The following is an 18347-nucleotide window of genomic DNA, read 5'->3' as shown; positions in this document are numbered from 1 at the left end:
AACTAAGGGCGCTTAGCTTAAAAAGGGCAGACTTATTAATAAATATCTTTAGTTTACTAATTACTAACTATATACTAAGAGTAGAGTAGTAGTTTATATATTAATAAATTTATTTAGTAAATTTATTTAATAGATTTATTTAGTTTAAATAGAGCTTTAAGTAATATTAAAAGCGATAAAAATAAAAAAAATCTTTATAAGCTTTAGTACGAAGAGTAATAAATATTAGCCTATTTAGCCCTTTTTTTAAAAAACCTCTATATTATTATTAAAATTTAAAACCTCTATAGTTAAGGGCCGCCTCTAACTATTATAACTAATTATTATAGCTAACTATTATAGCCGATTTTTACTATCGACCTTTTTAATTAGCGCTATCGTAGGGTAACTTACTTATCCTAAATTATATAGCGGTTTTTATATTAAAATCACTATATTACGTTAAGTACGTACTTAAAATATATTACGTATATTATATAATTAAAAAGTATATTATATTATATAATTTCCTTTAAAAGCGTTATCCTATTAAGGTCGATTTTTTACGCTTATAAAACCGGAAAAAAACTACTATATTACTTATATATAATTAATTTAATTAGCTATTACTTAGCCTTTTTATATACTTATTTTAATAAGAGTAGCTAATTAATTAATTAATTAAAATACTATTATTTTATTTTTAAAAATAAATAATTATTTTAATATTAAGTAATATTATAAAAAGAAACTAGAAATAAATTAAAATACTATTATATTAACTTAATTAATTAAAAACTTAATATAAAAAAAGAAAAAAGAAAATAATAAGTAAAAGCTAGCTAGCCTTCCAGGCCTAGTAGTTTAGCTCGTTACGTAATTATTAAGAGCTTAGCCTCGTAGCTTAAGGCTAAGCTATAGGGCCTATAGGGCCCTGATGCCTACTGCTGTGATAGAATATAAAAATATATATTTAAAATAAACAATTAGAATATAAAAAGCGAGGTAAATAGCTGAGCCAGCCGGGTTAGTAGATGTTCTTATTTCCGCTAGATCGCTATGTAAAGGAGTAACCAATCAAAGTATAGTAGGACCGGAAAGTAACTAACTCGTGCTATCAGATGCGGGGTTTCGAAATAAACTAAAGTCGACCGCCTCGTCTTAATCGTCCGTGCAAAGTCACTATAGAGGGGGGCATTACAAGCATTCCCCCTCGTGAAGACAAAGGAGGAATTGGCATTTGTTTCAAAAGCCTTGCAGCTACGGTAATCATGCTCTACCAGGAGCGTCGGTCTGGGTATACCAGTCACCATCTTCATCATTCTTAGCCACCCTTTGGACACTTCATCGTCCAACTACTTCCCTCAACTGAACAACATCATGGTCAATTCTTGGGCAATCATCGCATTTGGACTCTGGTCTATGATTGCGGCTTCACCAATCAAACCAAACGCTACGACCTCAGTTGCCCCAAGATCCGGTTCTTCTAACACCGGCCGATGCTCATCAGATTGCGGCAAACGAAATTTTGTTTTCACGTAGGCACCTAGAATCAGAAACTAGAGACGCTGTAGCCCCGTCACTCCCCTACACATACTGACACAATCGCTTTATAGAGGTCTGCCTTGGAATCATCCTGCTGTCGCAGCAAGTGGATATACTCCCAAGCAGGTGGAGGCCGGCATCCGGGCAGACATGGCAGCAATTATAAAGGCCGGCTATAACATCAAGGGTTTACTACTTTCCTATTACTGTGCTTCCATACACTAATTCGATCGTAGCTGTTCTTCTTGGTCCTGAAGATGGCTTGGACTTTCTTTCAGATGAACTGAAGGGTGTGGACTGGATCGGAACGGGTGTTGGTTTCGGGGTTCGGGGGAATCCGACGCCAGTGATCACGCGCCGTCTCATGGGTTTGCTTTTCCTCTGGGTTAGGCATTGTGTTGTGTACTAACTTGCTAAACCTATAGATATTGTGCAACTATATCGCGATGAAGTGCCTCGGGCTAGGATTCTATTCAACTATTCCCCTATCACGTCTCTCTGGTCAATTCAACAGTACTACCCACTCTCTGCAGAATGCTCAAACACCACGGGAACTGATATGGTAGGACAATAACCCACGATCTGATGTTTTTCTAACTTACCAGAGAAAAAGGGTATTGCGATCCGTTGTCGTGCCTGCTCTCCTTCGGCTTAGCAGTGGGGGATTTAAGGGGACGACACTGTCCCAGAGATGGTCTAAGGACTACATCGTTTTTCGCTGTGTAAAATGAATAGTATGTTGACGTTGTATTGGGAAATTCTCTAGTAGCTGTAATTTCTGGGCCGCAGATTGAGTCAAAATAATTGAAAATCTGAAATCGAGCAAGATTGTATCAATGGGCATGAATGTGTATTCAGAGCCTTGCGCACCCCAATCCGCTAGGTTCGGGCTGCCTTTTTCTCCGGATTCCCTTCGCGCATCGAATTTTACTGGAAAGAAGCATGGTTTGTCTAAACGAACTTCGTGTTCTTCCTGTGTGACCAATAGAGAACTACGAAGAGCTCAGTGTCAGGTGTCTTAGCCCAGAAAAACACGAAAAAAGTCACAGAGTGTCGATTCACCATGGCCACAGATATGACTGGCAAGACAAGAAAACGTCGATACAACTGCTAGCGTCGCCACTGGGGAACAAGAGGTATCGAGTTATGAGTATGCGGAAGCCTATATACATCTGACGATCGTATACATAGCAATGCTTGAAGGCTTCGACTGTGGCCGCTTGAAAGGTCTAGCATTGTATTGATACATAGATGCCCAGCCCGGCAAAGGCGTCAGCATCTGGACCTGGGCAGCATTATCCTAATTGAATAACGCGCGCAGTGAAGTGAATTGGGAGCCACCGAGAATTATGAAAGATATCCGCTGTTGCTAAGGAGACACATACATAAGTAGGCAGTCGTGACAGCTAGCACACATACTTTCTTCGAGGATCAAGGAAAATTTTAAAACTGATAGGATCTAGACAATATCCATAGTACGAGTGCCTAGTCGGTTGGCTACATCTTACTCTATGAGGATGACTATAAGTAAGAGGAGACTAGGTCATGTTCTTTTCCTAATAAAGGCGAGTCGATACCGCTGCTTATTGGTCTTTGTGTATTGATTGACCCCGTAGGCCTTGTGACGGCGTATTCATATAGCTCAAAACCTGCTGAATAGGCCTGCGGGCAACATTGCAACGCTTCACTTTTGCTTCTCGGGGCCAATTGTGAAGAGTAGGGGCTTGGCGGATCAGGTGATCAAACCAAGACCCTGGCAGTGAAGCTACCTTTGTTAGCGTGCTTGGGTAACCCAGCCTGTACTACGTACGGAAAATACTTCCCCTAGGCGCTCAGACACTCGGACCGGACGATGGCGGCCATCATCACAAAGGACAAAGTTACCTATCGTGACTGCATGGTTCCCCCGGGTACCCCAGGCGTCCGTAACTCCGCCTGTTGATAGTTGTGGGGTCTCGGGGAGTGGTCCTCCTATGGCAGGGGGGTGCAAGCCATCTTATCAAAAACAGCCCCAGATGCTCACCTGCATGTACTCCGTACGAATATATATCCGTGTCGTCTGACAGCGACTGATTGTACAGCCATCTCTCTCATGGCAAGCTTGAAGAAGCATATCAATTCAAGTGCTGGATGAGCACTACACTATTTTATCAAAACTGTATCCTCGTATTTGTGACTCACAAAGAATTTATTTTCTTCGATAACAAGGTACTCAGACAGCGACTGATTGCTGATGCGTATCGACCAGGGCTAGACAGCTGGGCTGACGTAGCACTCTATCTGGGAAGCGTGCCAAGTGCTAGGATGATTCAAGAAATGAACGCCGGACGCGGGGTGCAACCAATTATACAAGCTCAAATTTAACTAGTATGGGGCCAAGAATCTTGGTCCCTGTTCCCTTATCATCTATGTACATACTGTAGGCCCTGTCGCGATACGACATGGAAGAGGATTCCGTGCTATTTTCCAGGCAACGTCGGTGTTGGACTGTTTGTGCCGTTGCCAACCCACTTTGCCGTGCTTCCCTTCGCTTTACAGGTATGCCTTGGCCGGTGTGGAGCTAGTCTGTGTCTGGAGTCTGGACGCGGTTTCTGGAGATACCAACCATTCAGCCCGATAACAGTCGACAAGCCTGTTGTTGCTAGTCGTTTAACAAAAGCGACTTCTTTCCCACTCATCCTGACGCTGATCTTCTTCCTCACTCCCCTTTCCTTCGTTCCGCAAAGCCTGCCAGACTTCATGTGTCGCAAACTTTGCATGCTGCTGTGATTGAATCTTTTAATCCCACCCGTTCTTGGTTCATTCTTGTGGTACCGCTTAACGGCTGCGGCCTTCATTCCCCTTTCATCCGGTGCTACCACAATGAAGGAGTCGCATACAGAGAAGCACCCGAGCTCCGGCGACGCGATGACCGCCGAGCTCGGTAGCATCCGGAATGTCGACTCGGAAGACAAGATGGGTCACCTGCATCGGAGGCTCAACAATCGCCAAATCCAGCTCATCGCAGCAGGTGGATCCATTGGAACTGCACTCTTCATTAGCATCGGCGGTGGTCTCGCCAAAGGTGGTCCCGGCAGCTTGCTGATTGCTTACACCGTTTACACCCTGATTCTCGCTCTCGTCAACAATTCTGTTGCTGAGATGAACACGTATATGCCCGTCGCAGGTGGCTTTGTCCGTCTCGCTGGGTATTGGGTCGATGACGCACTTGGATTTCTTGCCGGATGGAACTTTTTCCTCTACGAAGCCATCTTGATTCCCTTTGAGATTACTGCTCTCAACATCGTCATTTCGTTTTGGAGTGACGAAGTCGTTAAACCAGGACCGACAGCGGGGATTTGTGCTGCTGTGATCATTCTTTATGGGTAAGAAAATCGTTCTAATTTGCAGGCCCCCTCTGCTTCTATCTCTTACCCCCTTTTATGAAGGGGAGACCTGCTGAAAACATAAACGCAATGTAACACTTACCTTTGTCCACAGGTTGATCAACGTTCTAGCGGTACGGGGTTATGGCGAAGCTGAGTTCTGGCTTTCCGGAGGCAAGCTGATATTGATCTTCATGCTTTTCGCTTTCACATTTGTGACTATGGTCGGCGGCAACCCTCAACGTGATGCATACGGCTTCCGCCACTTTACAAACCCCGGCTCATTTGCAACATATCTATCGGGCGGCGACCTGGGTCGTTTCGAAGGGTTTCTCGCCGCACTTTTCAGTGCCTCCTTCACCGTCGTCGGTCCTGAGTACATCTCCATGGTATCTGCTGAAGCCCAACGCCCAAGCATCTATATCAAATCAGCATTCATTACCGTCTACTACCGGTTCTGTATCTTCTTCATCATTGGCGCACTGGCTGTTGGCATCGTAGTTCCGTACAATCACCCGACCCTAGTCGATCTCTACTTTGGGGACGGTGGTGGCGGTACTGCCGCGGCTTCTCCGTATGTGATTGCCATGGAGACCCTCGGTATTGGCGTGCTTCCTCACATCGTTAACGCACTCATCCTTACATCTATCTTCTCGGCTGGCAATACCTACACCTACTGTGCCACTAGAGCGCTCTACTCGCTATCCCTCGAAGGACGAGCGCCTCGTTTCCTACGTCGCTGTAACAAGAATGGAACTCCCATTTACTGTTTTGCCATTGTTATGCTATTCCCGATGCTGTCTTTCCTCCAAGTTAGCAGCAGTTCTGCCGTTGTTATTACGTGGCTGACTGCGCTTATCACGGGAGGCGGGCTGATCAGCTTCATCATCATGTCGATCACGTTTATCAACTATCATAAGGCCTGTGTCGCTCAGGGAGTTGACCGCAAAACCCGACCCTACTATGGATATTTCCAGCCTTACGGTGCATATATTGCTTTGGGATTTCAGCTACTCATTCTCTTGGTGTACGGTTACTACGCGTTCCGCCCATGGTCAGTAGAGCTGTTCTTCCAGAGCTACACTATGCAGATACTAGCTGTCGTTCTGTTTTGTGGATGGAAGCTTTTTAAGAAGACCAGATACATAAGACCTCACGAGGTCGATCTTGTTTGGGAGCGGCCTTTGATCGAAGCCTATGAAGATTCCCTGGTTGATCCGCCAGTTGGCTTTTGGACTGAAATGGCGCAAATGATTGGACTCAGAAGAAACAAGGTAGACTTTCGTTAATCCCTCTATGGACCAAGAGAAGCTGACATTGTTAGGTTTAATAACCCTCTCTCACAACAAATTTCGTACAAGACACCTTAACGTACTAAGATCCCATATATTAATTCATTCATGCTTTTGCCATCGGCTTGGAAAAGCTTGTAGCACTTTGAGCTGATACTGATTGTGTCGTTCGCTATGCGCATGACTTTGCTCTACTGGCCTGCCACGCCTGATTGGCCGTGAGCCTGGAAGAGAGGGTGGCAGGGGACATTGCCCAGATGGAGCACAACCCAGAGACCACAAGATCCACAGAAACTGACTAGAATCTGAAAAGAGAATTGGCATAGAAAGACTCACCATTGCAGTTCTTAAGGACAAAGCAGAGTGCTGGCCGGAGAGTCCCACTTTACGTGGCCGTCATGAACTGTATAACAATCTTTCATCTGTTATTAAAGGCCATTAGACATTCCAAGCAGATTTGAAGGATGCGCGAGGTGGCTGCGATTCGAGACTCCCCTATCTGACCGCTTCCAAATCCCGATGTAAATGATGTCTATCTTGAGAGTCAGATCCACATTTCCAGGCTCTCAGCAGCACCGCGTGCGCTGTAACTTGCTGCAAAACCAGGATCGAGACTTTGCGTCGCCACGATTATAACTGGGAAGCTTAGAATTGAGATGAGCAAAAGCTAGTGGCTGGTCGTTCTCTACATATAAGGTATCATTCATCGATGACGGCATCTACTGCGTAAGTGATCACACAGCCGGCGCCGAGTAAAGCTTGCACATTCCTAGAGTGTATACGTACCTAGACAGCCCCAGGCAATACAAACAAAGAGGAGCTGGGGCTTGATATTAGAAAGACCAATCGACGAGAAGTACACGTTCACAAAACAAGCCTGTTCATCATCTATCTTCTTAATTTCCGCGGTATGATCAGTACTAGTCTGTGGATCAAATTGGTTTTATGACCTTCCATTTTCGCCCCCGAACTGCTACGCAGGATCCTCAATTTGTCGTACAGGCTCGCCAGAATTGTTTTAGCGCCATGTCGATTTTGGAGAGCAGGTTGGTGGAAGATAAGGTTATATTAAAGCCCGGCGACGATCCTAGATGGCTCGCCGGAAACATAGTCTTGGAACGGCAGTTGAGCTTGACGCCTGCGGGGAAATGGGTTAAATATGTCACAATTGAGGGGCCTTTCTCGGGCCAAGTATCTCTATTGGGCGCTCGGTGTCATACTCGCCGGGTGATTCAAATCCGGGACCTTTCCCATGTGCGTCGAATCACACCATCCAGGGATGCGAAGCGAGGCTAGCATTGTCGCCAGTCCACGGCACCGAAATCTGCAAATCAGCATTTCCTTACGAAAAACTACCTGGGACTCTTGCAATCAAGTCCGAGATGAGAGCCGAGCCCGCAAAACTGAAGAGGTATAAGAAGATGTCATTTTCACTCTTTCGAGTGGCGCTCATAACAACACAACTTACGAGTCACTCCTCCTTCTTGTAGAGCATCGGTCAACATACACTGCCAATCATTGGAGAGAAACTTTGTCACAAACTTACCACCATGAAGCTGTCTCTTCTCATGACAGCTGCAACTTACGCCGCAGCTGTGCAGAGCGCAATCACTTGGAGCCTCGAGAAGGCCGCAAGCCCTACGGCGGATCAGACAGACGCCTATAACAAAATCGAAGCTGCAATGCGTCTTGCTGTTGCCCGTCATTCTCGCCTCGGAAGCGCAACAAAGAACTTGCGCGTTTACTATACTCCTGGCGTACCAACTGCGGAGGCAAATTACAACGGCGACGTCAGATTTGGCTCAAACCGAGCATATATGAATGAGAGAACGGCCCTTCATGAGGTCTCTCATACTCTGGGAGTTGGTCAAACTGCTGCGTTCGATCGAAAGTGCGCTGCTGGAGATTGGGCCACTGCGCTGCCATTACTACGGTCGTGGGATGGCTCAGGAGCAGTCATCAACTGTGGTGGTTCGCACATTTGGCCTTATGGGCTGAACTACGATACTGAGTGGAGTGAGACAAACGCCAACCGCCATGTCCAACTCATAAATGCTATGATACGGGATGGCATGTAGCTGGTGTTAGCGTATTTGACGAAGGAGTTTGGTCTAAACTGTCGAAGACATCCTTGTCTGCAGCTATCGTCTTTTTCGCCAACGCGTCTTGTATCATTGGATTTTCTGGGGCTTAGTATGAAATCCAAGTGACATTAGAATCAAATTGACGAATATTCCACCTATTTACTCGATCGAAAATGAGCTATGGCTATGGGTCAACAGTATTACCAAGTGCAATCAGACGTTCTGAGGCACGGGAAATTAGATCAATGATGCCTTTGTTCTCTGTATTTGCATTTTTCGAATTGCCTAGTCACGCACAGAAGTAGAATAAGAGATGAGCCTCCTACTGATAACGGGGAATAGGCTGCGTCAGCCCTTGAGCAAGGAGTATACTTCTAGCTATTCTAGTTTCAATATTTGCTCTGCCTATCGCGAAAAAGCCATCGATATACTCCGAAAATCATTGTTCCCGTGTATGTTGTGCGTATTACTACGCCGTAAACCCCATTTAGAATGTAAGTTCCAAACATCATATACACATCCTCCAAAATACCTCAAGCTATGCAATCCTCTGCCTCGTCCCACACCTTACTTGACTTGTCCAGACAGTCAAATAGCTTCCTTACATGATGAGCAAACGAGCTTCAGGGAGCTGAGAAGCCCAGCGAAGTCCAAAGAGCTGACGATCCCAGATTCTTTCTAGATGATTAAGAGCCTTTAAGATGTTCTCAAAACGACTCTTCTGGTGACATTCACGTAGAGTGATTCTGAAAAAGTCCTTATGCTCATCCGTCATGCATCCTGAAGCTACCACAAAGAATGCCCAAACCAACACTTCTCTTCCTGGTGAGTCAGCGGGGAATGATTGGAAAGTTTCGATGAACAATTGCACTCTCTCGACAGATTTCTTCATGTGATTATCAAGACTGATTACGGCAGAATGTGATATCATCACACTAGTACCTGCTCTGTGGAGATAGATATTGTGCGACTGCTGAACTAGATTCATAATGCGCGATACTGTCTCCGAATGCTCTGGTCGCTGCTGCGAGCAGTATTTCATGCATTCGAATGCTCTAGTGACTTGCTTTCGTGAAGATAGAGTCAGAATGCCACTATCCTCGCTCAGAAGAGGAGCTGAATATACGCGTAATCTGCCAGGCCACAAATTAGTTTACCGTTCAAAAGGGAAACTTCCGGCTGTGCCACCGAGCACCTGGTCTCCCTACCTTACCACGAGATAATCGAATCTAAGTCACTTACTTGTAAACCTGGCGCATTATAAAGGCTGAAAGCTCATCGTGTCCCAGAGAGTCTTCTCCACCAATAGTTGCCAGTGCAGATTCTAGGAGACGAAACAACATTGGGAAGTCATCCGATCCTGTCACCATGGCGGAAACAAGTAGGACAAGTATGACGACTAATGTGCGAATCTTACTTGAACGATCATGGGCTTCGAGGTCACGTCGTCTTCCTAGATCATGAATTGTTGTTGCGTATAGCTGCATCGGAACCACCGACGTGTTGTGTAGCCTTGACCTTGTGACCTGGTGCGTGTTGCCCTCAGACTCGGCCGTACGTCTTTGATTACTTAAATGAAACGAAGAAACGGCGAGCACGGATTTCAATACTAAGGGATCCATATGAGCGATAGGTAGAACAAGGTGGCGCCAGCCGTTATGGTGACCATCCGCGGCCACCATTTCTACCGCAATGTGGGCTGAGACTGGAGATGTGATTGTTAGCAGCGCGTTATAGTTACAGAAAGAATATCATGTCATTACAATACGACAGCAAATGAGTCTCCCAAGGGGTCAAGTTGCTTGAGGTTGGTTGATGAGTGAAACAGCGGGTGGCAGCGGCTTCCATCTCGGACCATAGAGTAGCAGGCCTGTCTAAACTCTCGAGAATAATATTACGAACGGTGTTTTCATGCCGTCCGGAGGGCACAATAGTAGCACCGTCGGACTCTACGTGAGCTGGCTCAGCTGAATTCTCGCACATCATTAGCTGGTGGGAATAATCCAGAGTAGACGGTAGCTGGTCCCAGACCTTGTGCCATGCCGACCGGACCTGAAGTCGGGGAGAAGTGCCTTTTTCTTGTTGTGCGCCATATTTGTACACTATGGTAGCCCCGTTCGTGGTCTCGTGGTCTTTTAAGTGGTTACTTCCCAACATTCTCAGCCAACGACATCGCGTGTTTGCACTCACTGTTCGTATGCTTGCTGAACGGTTTTGCCTCTCCAAAAGCCTCGCGATGCCGCCCCATCGCTGAATCGATGTCGAACCCCTAGACCGCTGCACTTTAACCCTTTCCTGGAGCACTTCTCACATTCAGGCTCCGCGCGATCGCAGCTGATCCGACGCTTCGAGCATTCGTAGCAACCTGCCGCCGATATCGATCAGTTTCAAGGAGCTAGATGGGTATTATAAGACGGCGAATCTGGAAGAAGTACCGACCTCTTATCTTAGGTCGATAGGGCCGGGGCTTGCGGGATACCATTCTGAGTTAGGTTGCTCAACTGAAGCATTATTGAGGCTGAGTCATGCAAAGGCGAGATACAATAGATCATACGTGGGATCTTAGACATGAATAGTCTCATTAATTGTTGCTCAGGTGGCGATTTCTTCTCTCGAAATCAGTTGTTTGAGGAGAAACTGCGTTGGGCGGCTTCATGCTCGATGTTTCTTGGGACTCAACGCCACTCGCCTCCTTCAATGAGACCCGAGATCCCAGGCTAGCCAGGCTAGTCCTTAAAAAGGAGGTTAAGTGAGACCAGCGTTAGGAAACAAAGGGAACCCACCCGCCCGCATGTGAATCGATTCCGTAATAATTACCCCGCACCTTCTCAGTACCGAACTTCAGGAGATTAGTCGAAGGACGCCGGAAACATGTCAATTTAGGTCCACGAGACGACCTAAAGATCTGTATGAGATCCTTCACTACGACTGTGGATGGCTAAGTGGCATTCTGCATGTCGCCTCATGCCGCTAGCTGTAGCTCCTGAGCGATGGCCACAATGTAGTCAGGATATAAATCAATGGTATCAGATCAAGTGCTTGTTCCAACCGTCAAATTATGGTAGCCTACTTAGTTGACCGGTGTGCTGGGTGCCCCGATTCCCCCTCTTATTGAGACTATATGCCTCTGCACAAGGTAATAGACGGAACCAGAACCCTGTAAATGTAAGTGCTAGAAAATTGCATGAGATGAGTTGAGATGAGCGGTTCCATGTTCTAGGTACACTGGGACCTGTGTCACCCACTATCAGTGGCTACATTGATAAGAACCGTACGGGGTGGTATCACATCAAGCCGATTCCCTATGTAGCCAAGCGTTTATGATCCTAGCTCATAATGTCAAATATCACGTTCGGGGATGAAACTGAAAAAGACTTATGAGATCTATTGGAAATCGTATCATCGCTTGTAAATTGAATGCGATGCTCATATTGAATGTTTCGTGCGCTTTTCGAATGCACAATTTGATTGGTCGTAGTCGTTGCGAGTGGAAAGTGAAATGATCAAAGATTCAGCTGTCGTGCTTCCCTATGCATGGCGCTGTTGGATAATACTGACTGCATGTCCCCTTTCACGAAGTATTTCTTAAAAGTCTCAGCTGATTCTAGAAGTTTCCCAATATAACAGCCGCATCAAGTTTAAGGTCTATCGTAGCATACATCATTTGTGGCTGAAGCAATGTCGGTATTGCTTGACGTACCTTAAATCCGAAAGGCTGATCAGTGCGCTACGGCATATCCAACAGTGTGAACACAACAGCTTATCGTGCTCCTACAGCACGCGAGACTAAGTGAATACGCCATTTTTATTGACCACAAAATAACGGAATCTCTCGTAAGTTTACATGGGTTCAATTGGTAATAGAACCAAGGGAACGACAAAGTCTAAGAAAAAAAAAGAAGGAAAGAGACGAAGTGAAGTGAATAAGTGCTTCTCAACGGCCACCCTTATCTAGGTATTACTTTCTACTAAGATCCACTCGTGATCGAGAGCAAGAGAGAGGAGTATTTGGATTATTCGCCCAAAAAAGTTGACAAAATGCAAAACAAAGTGCACGCGGCACAGGCAGACAACTGCATGATCTCTGGTTTAGTAATATTCCTCTAGGGCGACCACCTGATGGCCGCATCAAAAGCGAAGCTTATTAATGCGCACACTATGGTGTGAGCTGCTCATCTAAGCTGCTAATTTAACTCGCTAATCTAGTCTGCCATAGTGATGAGTTTGTCACCTAAGTACAATCGCATTACTACATATTTATGCTCTCTTGTGTGAGGTTCTACTGTTGCCCGAACTCCCTTGCGTCAAACTCGCGCCAAGGTGGACAGGAGATCATCGTTCACCAAGGTGAGACATCATTGTCGATGCTATTGGCCCCTGCCCTGTGCAAGAAGTCTCGGGGGCGAAAGCAGCTCCGCTTGAGAAACTCGAGAGCATACTGTCGATCTCATATATGGGTGCTGTGACTAAAGAGGCGTTCAAAATCGTAGGCTGCCTTCTCCCGTCAGTAGCCAGCAGGAACGACGGCCCGCCAACCCGGCTGCGACGTTCGAGGAACTGTTTTCTCACAGGGATGTACAAAGAAAGAAGGCAAGATATGAGTGGCCTTGAATGCCTCGTGATCGACTCAAGGCTGGCTGGATTCGCGAGTGAGACGTCTTCCGAGTGTTGGTGATGTCATATGGACAGTCAAAACCCCAAACAGCCGAGCCTACGTGCTCTCAGTAGCCCTCCGTGATCTACGCGGGCATCGTATGAGAATTGACAGTGAATTACGGTGACCGGTCGAGGTCGGTATCGCACTCGTCGCCTCCGAACCTTGGCGCAAATCAACGCACACCGACTTGGGTTGAAGAAATGCCAAGCCAAGTCTGCATCATGTCTTCTGCTAACCTCTAGATGCGGAGCATTCGGGTAGATCTCTGAAGCCATGGGGACCAGACCCTATAGCTAGCTACGGGCAGACATTGGCTTTGGGTCTCGGTGAAACCTCTAAAACATTGCCGTACATTGCCGTACATTGCGAATGTTCGGCGAATGAATACAGAACTGGCTTCGATGCACCCATGGCAGTCTCGAGAGGTCCCTTGATCCTGCAATTGGCCACCGCCTGATTGTTCCTGGCAGTGCACCCTCAGAGAGCCAGCGCCCTGGGACGCATTGTAAGCCAAGTGGATGATGGAGGATAACGAATAATAGAGTCGACGGAGTGGCAAGATTTGTCTCTCACGCTGCCTTGACCGAGTCCTTATAGGTAGGTTTCCGGAGGTTGCTGGACAAGAACTTGCAGAGACTGGATAATTGTACTAGTCTGCTACCTTGATCTTGGATCCAGCTAAGACCAGTCTTCAGGTGTTGAGAGCCTTCTTTCTGAAACGCTCGGCTTGTGATATTAGATCATGCCGGAATGAACCCCATCTAGATTCGATAGGTGGGCGTTCTAGCTGACTGGCCGACAACCGCTAGATACGCCACTCAAATTGGTGCGTTGACCGACTGGCCCAGAGCAGATAGAGGCCAAGAGGAGTGGCGAGATAGGCCATTCAGTATAGATGACGTCACGAGAATGAGTTGTCTTGCTGTCTCACCCGGCGGCAGACTCGCTGCCGTGCCCATCCCCATTTGACTGCAGAGAAGGGACGTTAGATTTCGGTCGGCGGCCTCTCTTAACCTTGTGACGTTGCGCATTGCCCAAGACATCATTTGGTGAAGCTTCCCGAGTGCTAAGAATCGTATTAGCTACATATAGGCGCCCGGACAGAAATCATGGTTATCATGAACGACTTACTCCTTGTCCTTCAATCTTCGGCGTTTGATCATCTGTAGAGCCTCCTTACGCATGTTACACGAAAAATGCTCATTGAAATCGAGGGTGATGAGTTCCCACATGCAGTGGCGTTTGGTGTGTCGGTAATGATCAAGGAGGAAGAAGAGATACTCTTCCTGATCCTGGCGTCTGGCGTTGGCACTAACGCTGGGCACGGAACGGTCCGACGCCTGTTGGGTGCTGGCATGACTCGGAGAAATATAGCCCAAGCAATGGATGCCCATGCGTGAGCAGTTTTGGCCTGTTGAGCTTGTCAGACGGAGACTCGGACCACGAAAGCCATTGATCGACGAATAGACGCGACTAATTCAGCGAGGTACAAACTTACATGAGGGACGCCCCTCATCACAAGGCATCTTACGAATTTGACAGGTCTTGCAGCCAGGCTCCGCGTGCTGGGGTTGAGAAGTCTGCAATTGAGGCCTCGTAGTCATGACGACGTGAGAGGGATTCGGACGAGCGACAAATGTCAGGGGCTCCAAGGAATCCGACGTTGGAGAGGCGGGCATGGAACTCGAGGCGGGAGGGTTAAGTACATCAGCAAGATGGGGGGGCGTAGGGGGGTGACTCGAGCGCGACGAAGACATGTTCACATCGTCATCCGGGTCGCACAGCACATTCTGAAGGTCCATGACGGAACAGCGGCTGGGCTTGGGATCGGAACGCGGGGTAAGAGTGGCATAGCCATGGCTGGCATTGCTAACGAAGCTTGAATTACTGTGATTTCTGTCGTGGTTGCTGCCGCCGAGGACGCCGAAGGTGGCGGGATGCGAGGGTGTTGGCGAGGGCGATGGAGGAAATCTGAGCGCGTCATGACGGGAGGCTGCAGCGGTTGCAGCGGGAGGACCCGGCGTGGAAGCCGAAGGCACACCCGACAGCGGAGCCGGAGCTGGACCGGCAGCCAGGCGGCGGTAGTAGGTTGGCGGCGGCGGATGGTTGACAGAGAAGGAATAAGGTTCGAGGCGGCCGGTAGCATGGGCGGTGTCATGGCGCGACGGGCGAGCCAGCGGCAACGACATGGACGGGACTGAGGGCGGAGGAAGTGGAGGCGGAGGAGCAGGAGGAGGCTGAAGAATCTCTGAGGGTGAAGAAACAACAGCAGCACCAGCAGCACCAGCCGCGGCAACGACCGGCCGGTTGTCGGCTGCGACGGTGACGGCAACGGCGACGGCTTTGGCGTTGGCGTTGGCGGGCATCCGCATCGTGTCTCACTTCCAGTTCCAACAGTCCACGTCCGCGTCCACACACTGCACACTTCCGCCGGGTGCGCGAGCGGGCGAGTAAGGGGAAAACCCAAGGAGGCGGAGACGAGACGGGATGGCGTTTGACACGTGGAGGAGGCTCCAACTTTCAGCCTCTTTCAAGCAAGGCGAAGCAAAGGCAGAGCAGAGCAGAGCAAAGCAAAGCAGAGCAGAGCAGAGCAAAGCAAAGCAGAGCAGAGCAGAGCAGAGCAAAGCAACCATAATTACCTTGCTGTATTCGTACCCGTACGTACTCCGTACAGTAATTAAGCTAAGGCATCCGTAAGCTAAGCGCCCACTCACTCCTTTCGCATGAGCCTGGCTGCGCTCGCTTGGCTTCGCCTCGCCTCACCTCGCCTCCTCTGCACGTCCAGTCTCCTCTCCTCTTCTCTCTTGTTCCTTCTCTCTCTCCTCTCCATGTGTCTTTCCTCAGCGGTAACCAGTTGCCAGGACTGGACTGGACTGAACTGGATTGGACTGGGCTGGACTGGACTGGAGCAATAGACGGAGACATGGGCTTGTCGAATGTGGGCTCGAGGATAGGCTAGGGCCGGAGACTGTGACGAGGGGCGGAGCACCATCAATCACCAACACCACCACTACCACCACCGCCAGTTGGCAGTTACCTTGGGTATTGGCCGGTGCTCTTTAGGATAGATCACAGACGGTGAAAAGTCGGGGCTATGGACATCTTTCTAAAATGTGCTTCAGTTTCCGTAACCTGTGAGCCCTAACTCCAGTCTGTATCTGTACGTATCATTCACTACTGGCTCTCCGTATGTACGAAGCAGCTTTGACTCTTGTGCCTTGTTTGGCGGCTACCATAGTAGTAATAGCGTGGACAGGAAGAAATGACATGGATGATGCAGCGTGGCATGACGGCTCACGGCGGTCTGGACGCGTCCTTCTCCATCTCTCACCTCCCCTACACGAGGTACGTACAACAAGAAGATCCACTCTCGGTCCTAACGGCAGGGATTTCCCCCAATCAAAGTCCGGGCGGTTACGAGCCACCCAGTCTGCTGACGAAAACGACTTCTCATTGGCTTCCCTAATTCGGTCCATTTCGGCCAGGTCCGCTCAACGGCTAATTTGCGGCTTCCCGCCGTTGTCACCCTGATGAGAAGCCTGGAGTCACCTTTCCTACCTTACCGTGAGTGTGTACGGAGTAGGCATGTGCTCCGTGCCTTTCTCAGGCAGGTACGTACCTTACCTTTCTGCTTCGTGGCGGTGGGTACGTAGCTTGGGCGCCTTAGGTGCAATGGACTTAACAGTTCCTCTCTTCTTGTTCCTGTCAGTCTCACTCTCAAGTCTCACCCTCAAATTTCACTCCCAAATCTCACTCTCAGATCTCACTCTCCACTTCAATCCCGCCTATGCAGTCCTGGCAATACCTATCTCACCTTGTGCTTGTGGCTCTTTCCCTTCCCTGTACCATTCGCCACCCCCTTCCCCCTCCTCTCTGTCTCCTCGTTTCCATCAAGACTCGGAACTTTTCACTCACGTGATTATGTACAGTCCTGGGAATGGATACTCCGTACCAGCCCCCTCCTTCAGCCCACAAAGGCCATATCGCGGTTGTTTGGTGAAGTAACTTGGCGCAAAGACACATGAACATCTTCTTAAAAGAAAACCAAGCCTTCTCTTCCGAAGAACGATTCCTGTCCATTGGGTTTTCAGTTTGCTCTCTACGAATAGTGGATGGAACTTCATCCTTTTCGCATGGGCGTTATCTCCCTGACCCCGTCTCTGAACCAGAATAAAGGGACTGTTCTGCATGCCCCTTGCATCCAACCATGTACATATTCTCACTTGATTGAGACCAACAGGCATGGTCGCTTTTAAGGTTAAATCCTGCCTGCCCCCCCCCCCCCCCCCCCCCCCCCCCCACGCCCGCCGCCCCCCCCCTGCCCCCCCACCCCCCACCCTTTTAAATTTTCTCCCTTTTTTTGACCCAAAGGCAAGGGGCCCTTTTAAGGTAAAACCCCCCCCCCCCCCCCCCCCCCCCCTTTGACACAATCACAGGGGAGCCCCGCGCGTTTGCATCATGGCTACCTGATGGAAGAACTTTTTGACACTTTGCCTCTTGATTCTCATGCGGGTCTACTACGCCGTAATCCGCTGGTTAAGGCACATACCAATCGCTAGCAATGGCATCCAGAACCCGCGCTTGAAAGCATACATAGGTAGTATCTACCTGGGTGAAGTGAGACAGCGGAATGTAAGAGATTTTTGTTCCTTAGAGTCGAATGCAAGTGACGGCCGTGAGGCTGACAGTTGTGCAGCTGCCGCCCTCACTTGGGTTGTGATTGCTTTTCACCAACACGCACGTTGGCAATGACATGCATTCAGATACGATTACAAACCACTTTCTACTACGTTACATCGAGATATGTGCCCGGGTTTGCTTCCCGTGCTACAGCTAGGATAGTATGACAAACGTAATGTTATTCGAGACTGCCATCAAATAGTATTACTCCTCCGATGTCCTTACCCATGAACGAAACTTTGACCCAGAACTCATGTCTACAGGACACGACTCGTCAACAATATTGCTTTTCTAGGATTCTCATGGCGAGATCAGCCTCATATTCATGGCTTAAACGAATTGAAAAAGATTGCACGCCCTAGCCTTTCTGCTACTCGATGTCGAATAACTTTCGAGGCAACCACTTGAAAGAGTCTCATCAGCCACGCATGATTCAGAGCTTCGCAAAGCGGCGTTTAGGAATCAGGTTTCCCACGTCTAAGTAGAGGAATACTTAAGTGAGTCAGTGTCCTTCTTCATAGAGTAGTCGAGAATTCATGCTGAGATCCCAATAACTACAGTCTACCTATAAGTACAAACAGTAGACGGGACTAGGTTCAACACAGCTCAAGCAAAGTGCCGCAGAGATGAGCAACGTCATGTGATTGAGCCAACTATAGCTCTGAAAAGGGAGAGAGGATTGCATTCTATACGCCACCCTTCTGGCATAATATGATTGGAAGCACGGCTTTCTTTTCTTCAGAAT

The 18347-nt window shown here is 48.2% G+C and overlaps 8 protein-coding genes across 8 annotated transcripts; 4 read left to right on the top strand and 4 right to left on the bottom strand.

Moving 5' to 3' along the window:
* Positions 1–1359: 1359 nt before the first annotated feature.
* CCOS01_16922 (uncharacterized protein) lies at positions 1360–2179 on the top strand (the record flags this gene model as incomplete). Its single annotated transcript, XM_060465057.1, has 5 exons — positions 1360–1517; positions 1596–1711; positions 1761–1892; positions 1950–2086; positions 2138–2179. 5 exons carry the CDS (start codon positions 1360–1362, stop codon positions 2177–2179), a joined length of 585 nt encoding a protein of 194 aa, XP_060304422.1.
* Positions 2180–4386: 2207 nt separating this feature from the next.
* Positions 4387–6178, top strand: CCOS01_16921 (uncharacterized protein; the record flags this gene model as incomplete). Its single annotated transcript, XM_060465056.1, has 2 exons — positions 4387–4889; positions 5005–6178. 2 exons carry the CDS (start codon positions 4387–4389, stop codon positions 6176–6178), a joined length of 1677 nt encoding a protein of 558 aa, XP_060304421.1.
* A 1553-nt stretch (positions 6179–7731) lies between these two features.
* Positions 7732–8259, top strand: CCOS01_16920 (ricin B lectin; the record flags this gene model as incomplete). Its single annotated transcript, XM_060465055.1, has 1 exon — positions 7732–8259. The coding sequence occupies one exon, from the start codon at positions 7732–7734 to the stop codon at positions 8257–8259; it is 528 nt and encodes a 175-aa protein (XP_060304420.1).
* A 607-nt stretch (positions 8260–8866) lies between these two features.
* On the bottom strand, positions 8867–9947 carry CCOS01_16919 (uncharacterized protein; the record flags this gene model as incomplete). The annotated part of the gene is made up of 4 exons (XM_060465054.1): positions 8867–9174; positions 9208–9398; positions 9508–9791; positions 9840–9947. The coding sequence occupies 4 exons, from the start codon at positions 9945–9947 to the stop codon at positions 8867–8869; spliced, it is 891 nt and encodes a 296-aa protein (XP_060304419.1).
* A 55-nt stretch (positions 9948–10002) lies between these two features.
* CCOS01_16918 (uncharacterized protein) lies at positions 10003–10513 on the bottom strand (the record flags this gene model as incomplete). Its single annotated transcript, XM_060465053.1, has 2 exons — positions 10003–10397; positions 10456–10513. 2 exons carry the CDS (start codon positions 10511–10513, stop codon positions 10003–10005), a joined length of 453 nt encoding a protein of 150 aa, XP_060304418.1.
* Positions 10514–13849: 3336 nt separating this feature from the next.
* Positions 13850–15294, bottom strand: CCOS01_16917 (uncharacterized protein; the record flags this gene model as incomplete). The annotated part of the gene is made up of 3 exons (XM_060465052.1): positions 13850–13988; positions 14054–14333; positions 14421–15294. 3 exons carry the CDS (start codon positions 15292–15294, stop codon positions 13850–13852), a joined length of 1293 nt encoding a protein of 430 aa, XP_060304417.1.
* Positions 15295–15604: 310 nt separating this feature from the next.
* On the bottom strand, positions 15605–15847 carry CCOS01_16916 (uncharacterized protein; the record flags this gene model as incomplete). Its single annotated transcript, XM_060465051.1, has 1 exon — positions 15605–15847. One exon carries the CDS (start codon positions 15845–15847, stop codon positions 15605–15607), a length of 243 nt encoding a protein of 80 aa, XP_060304416.1.
* A 1581-nt stretch (positions 15848–17428) lies between these two features.
* Positions 17429–17674, top strand: CCOS01_16915 (uncharacterized protein; the record flags this gene model as incomplete). The annotated part of the gene is made up of 1 exon (XM_060465050.1): positions 17429–17674. The coding sequence occupies one exon, from the start codon at positions 17429–17431 to the stop codon at positions 17672–17674; it is 246 nt and encodes an 81-aa protein (XP_060304415.1).
* Positions 17675–18347: the final 673 nt, after the last annotated feature.

The sequence above is a fragment of the Colletotrichum costaricense genome (assembly GCF_030867565.1).
Source record: "Colletotrichum costaricense strain IMI 309622 chromosome Unknown Scaffold_35.1, whole genome shotgun sequence".
Classification (NCBI taxonomy): Eukaryota; Fungi; Ascomycota; class Sordariomycetes; order Glomerellales; family Glomerellaceae; genus Colletotrichum; species Colletotrichum costaricense.
The sequence above is the reverse complement of the archived record's forward strand: the minus strand, read 5'-3'. Positions and strand labels throughout refer to the sequence as shown.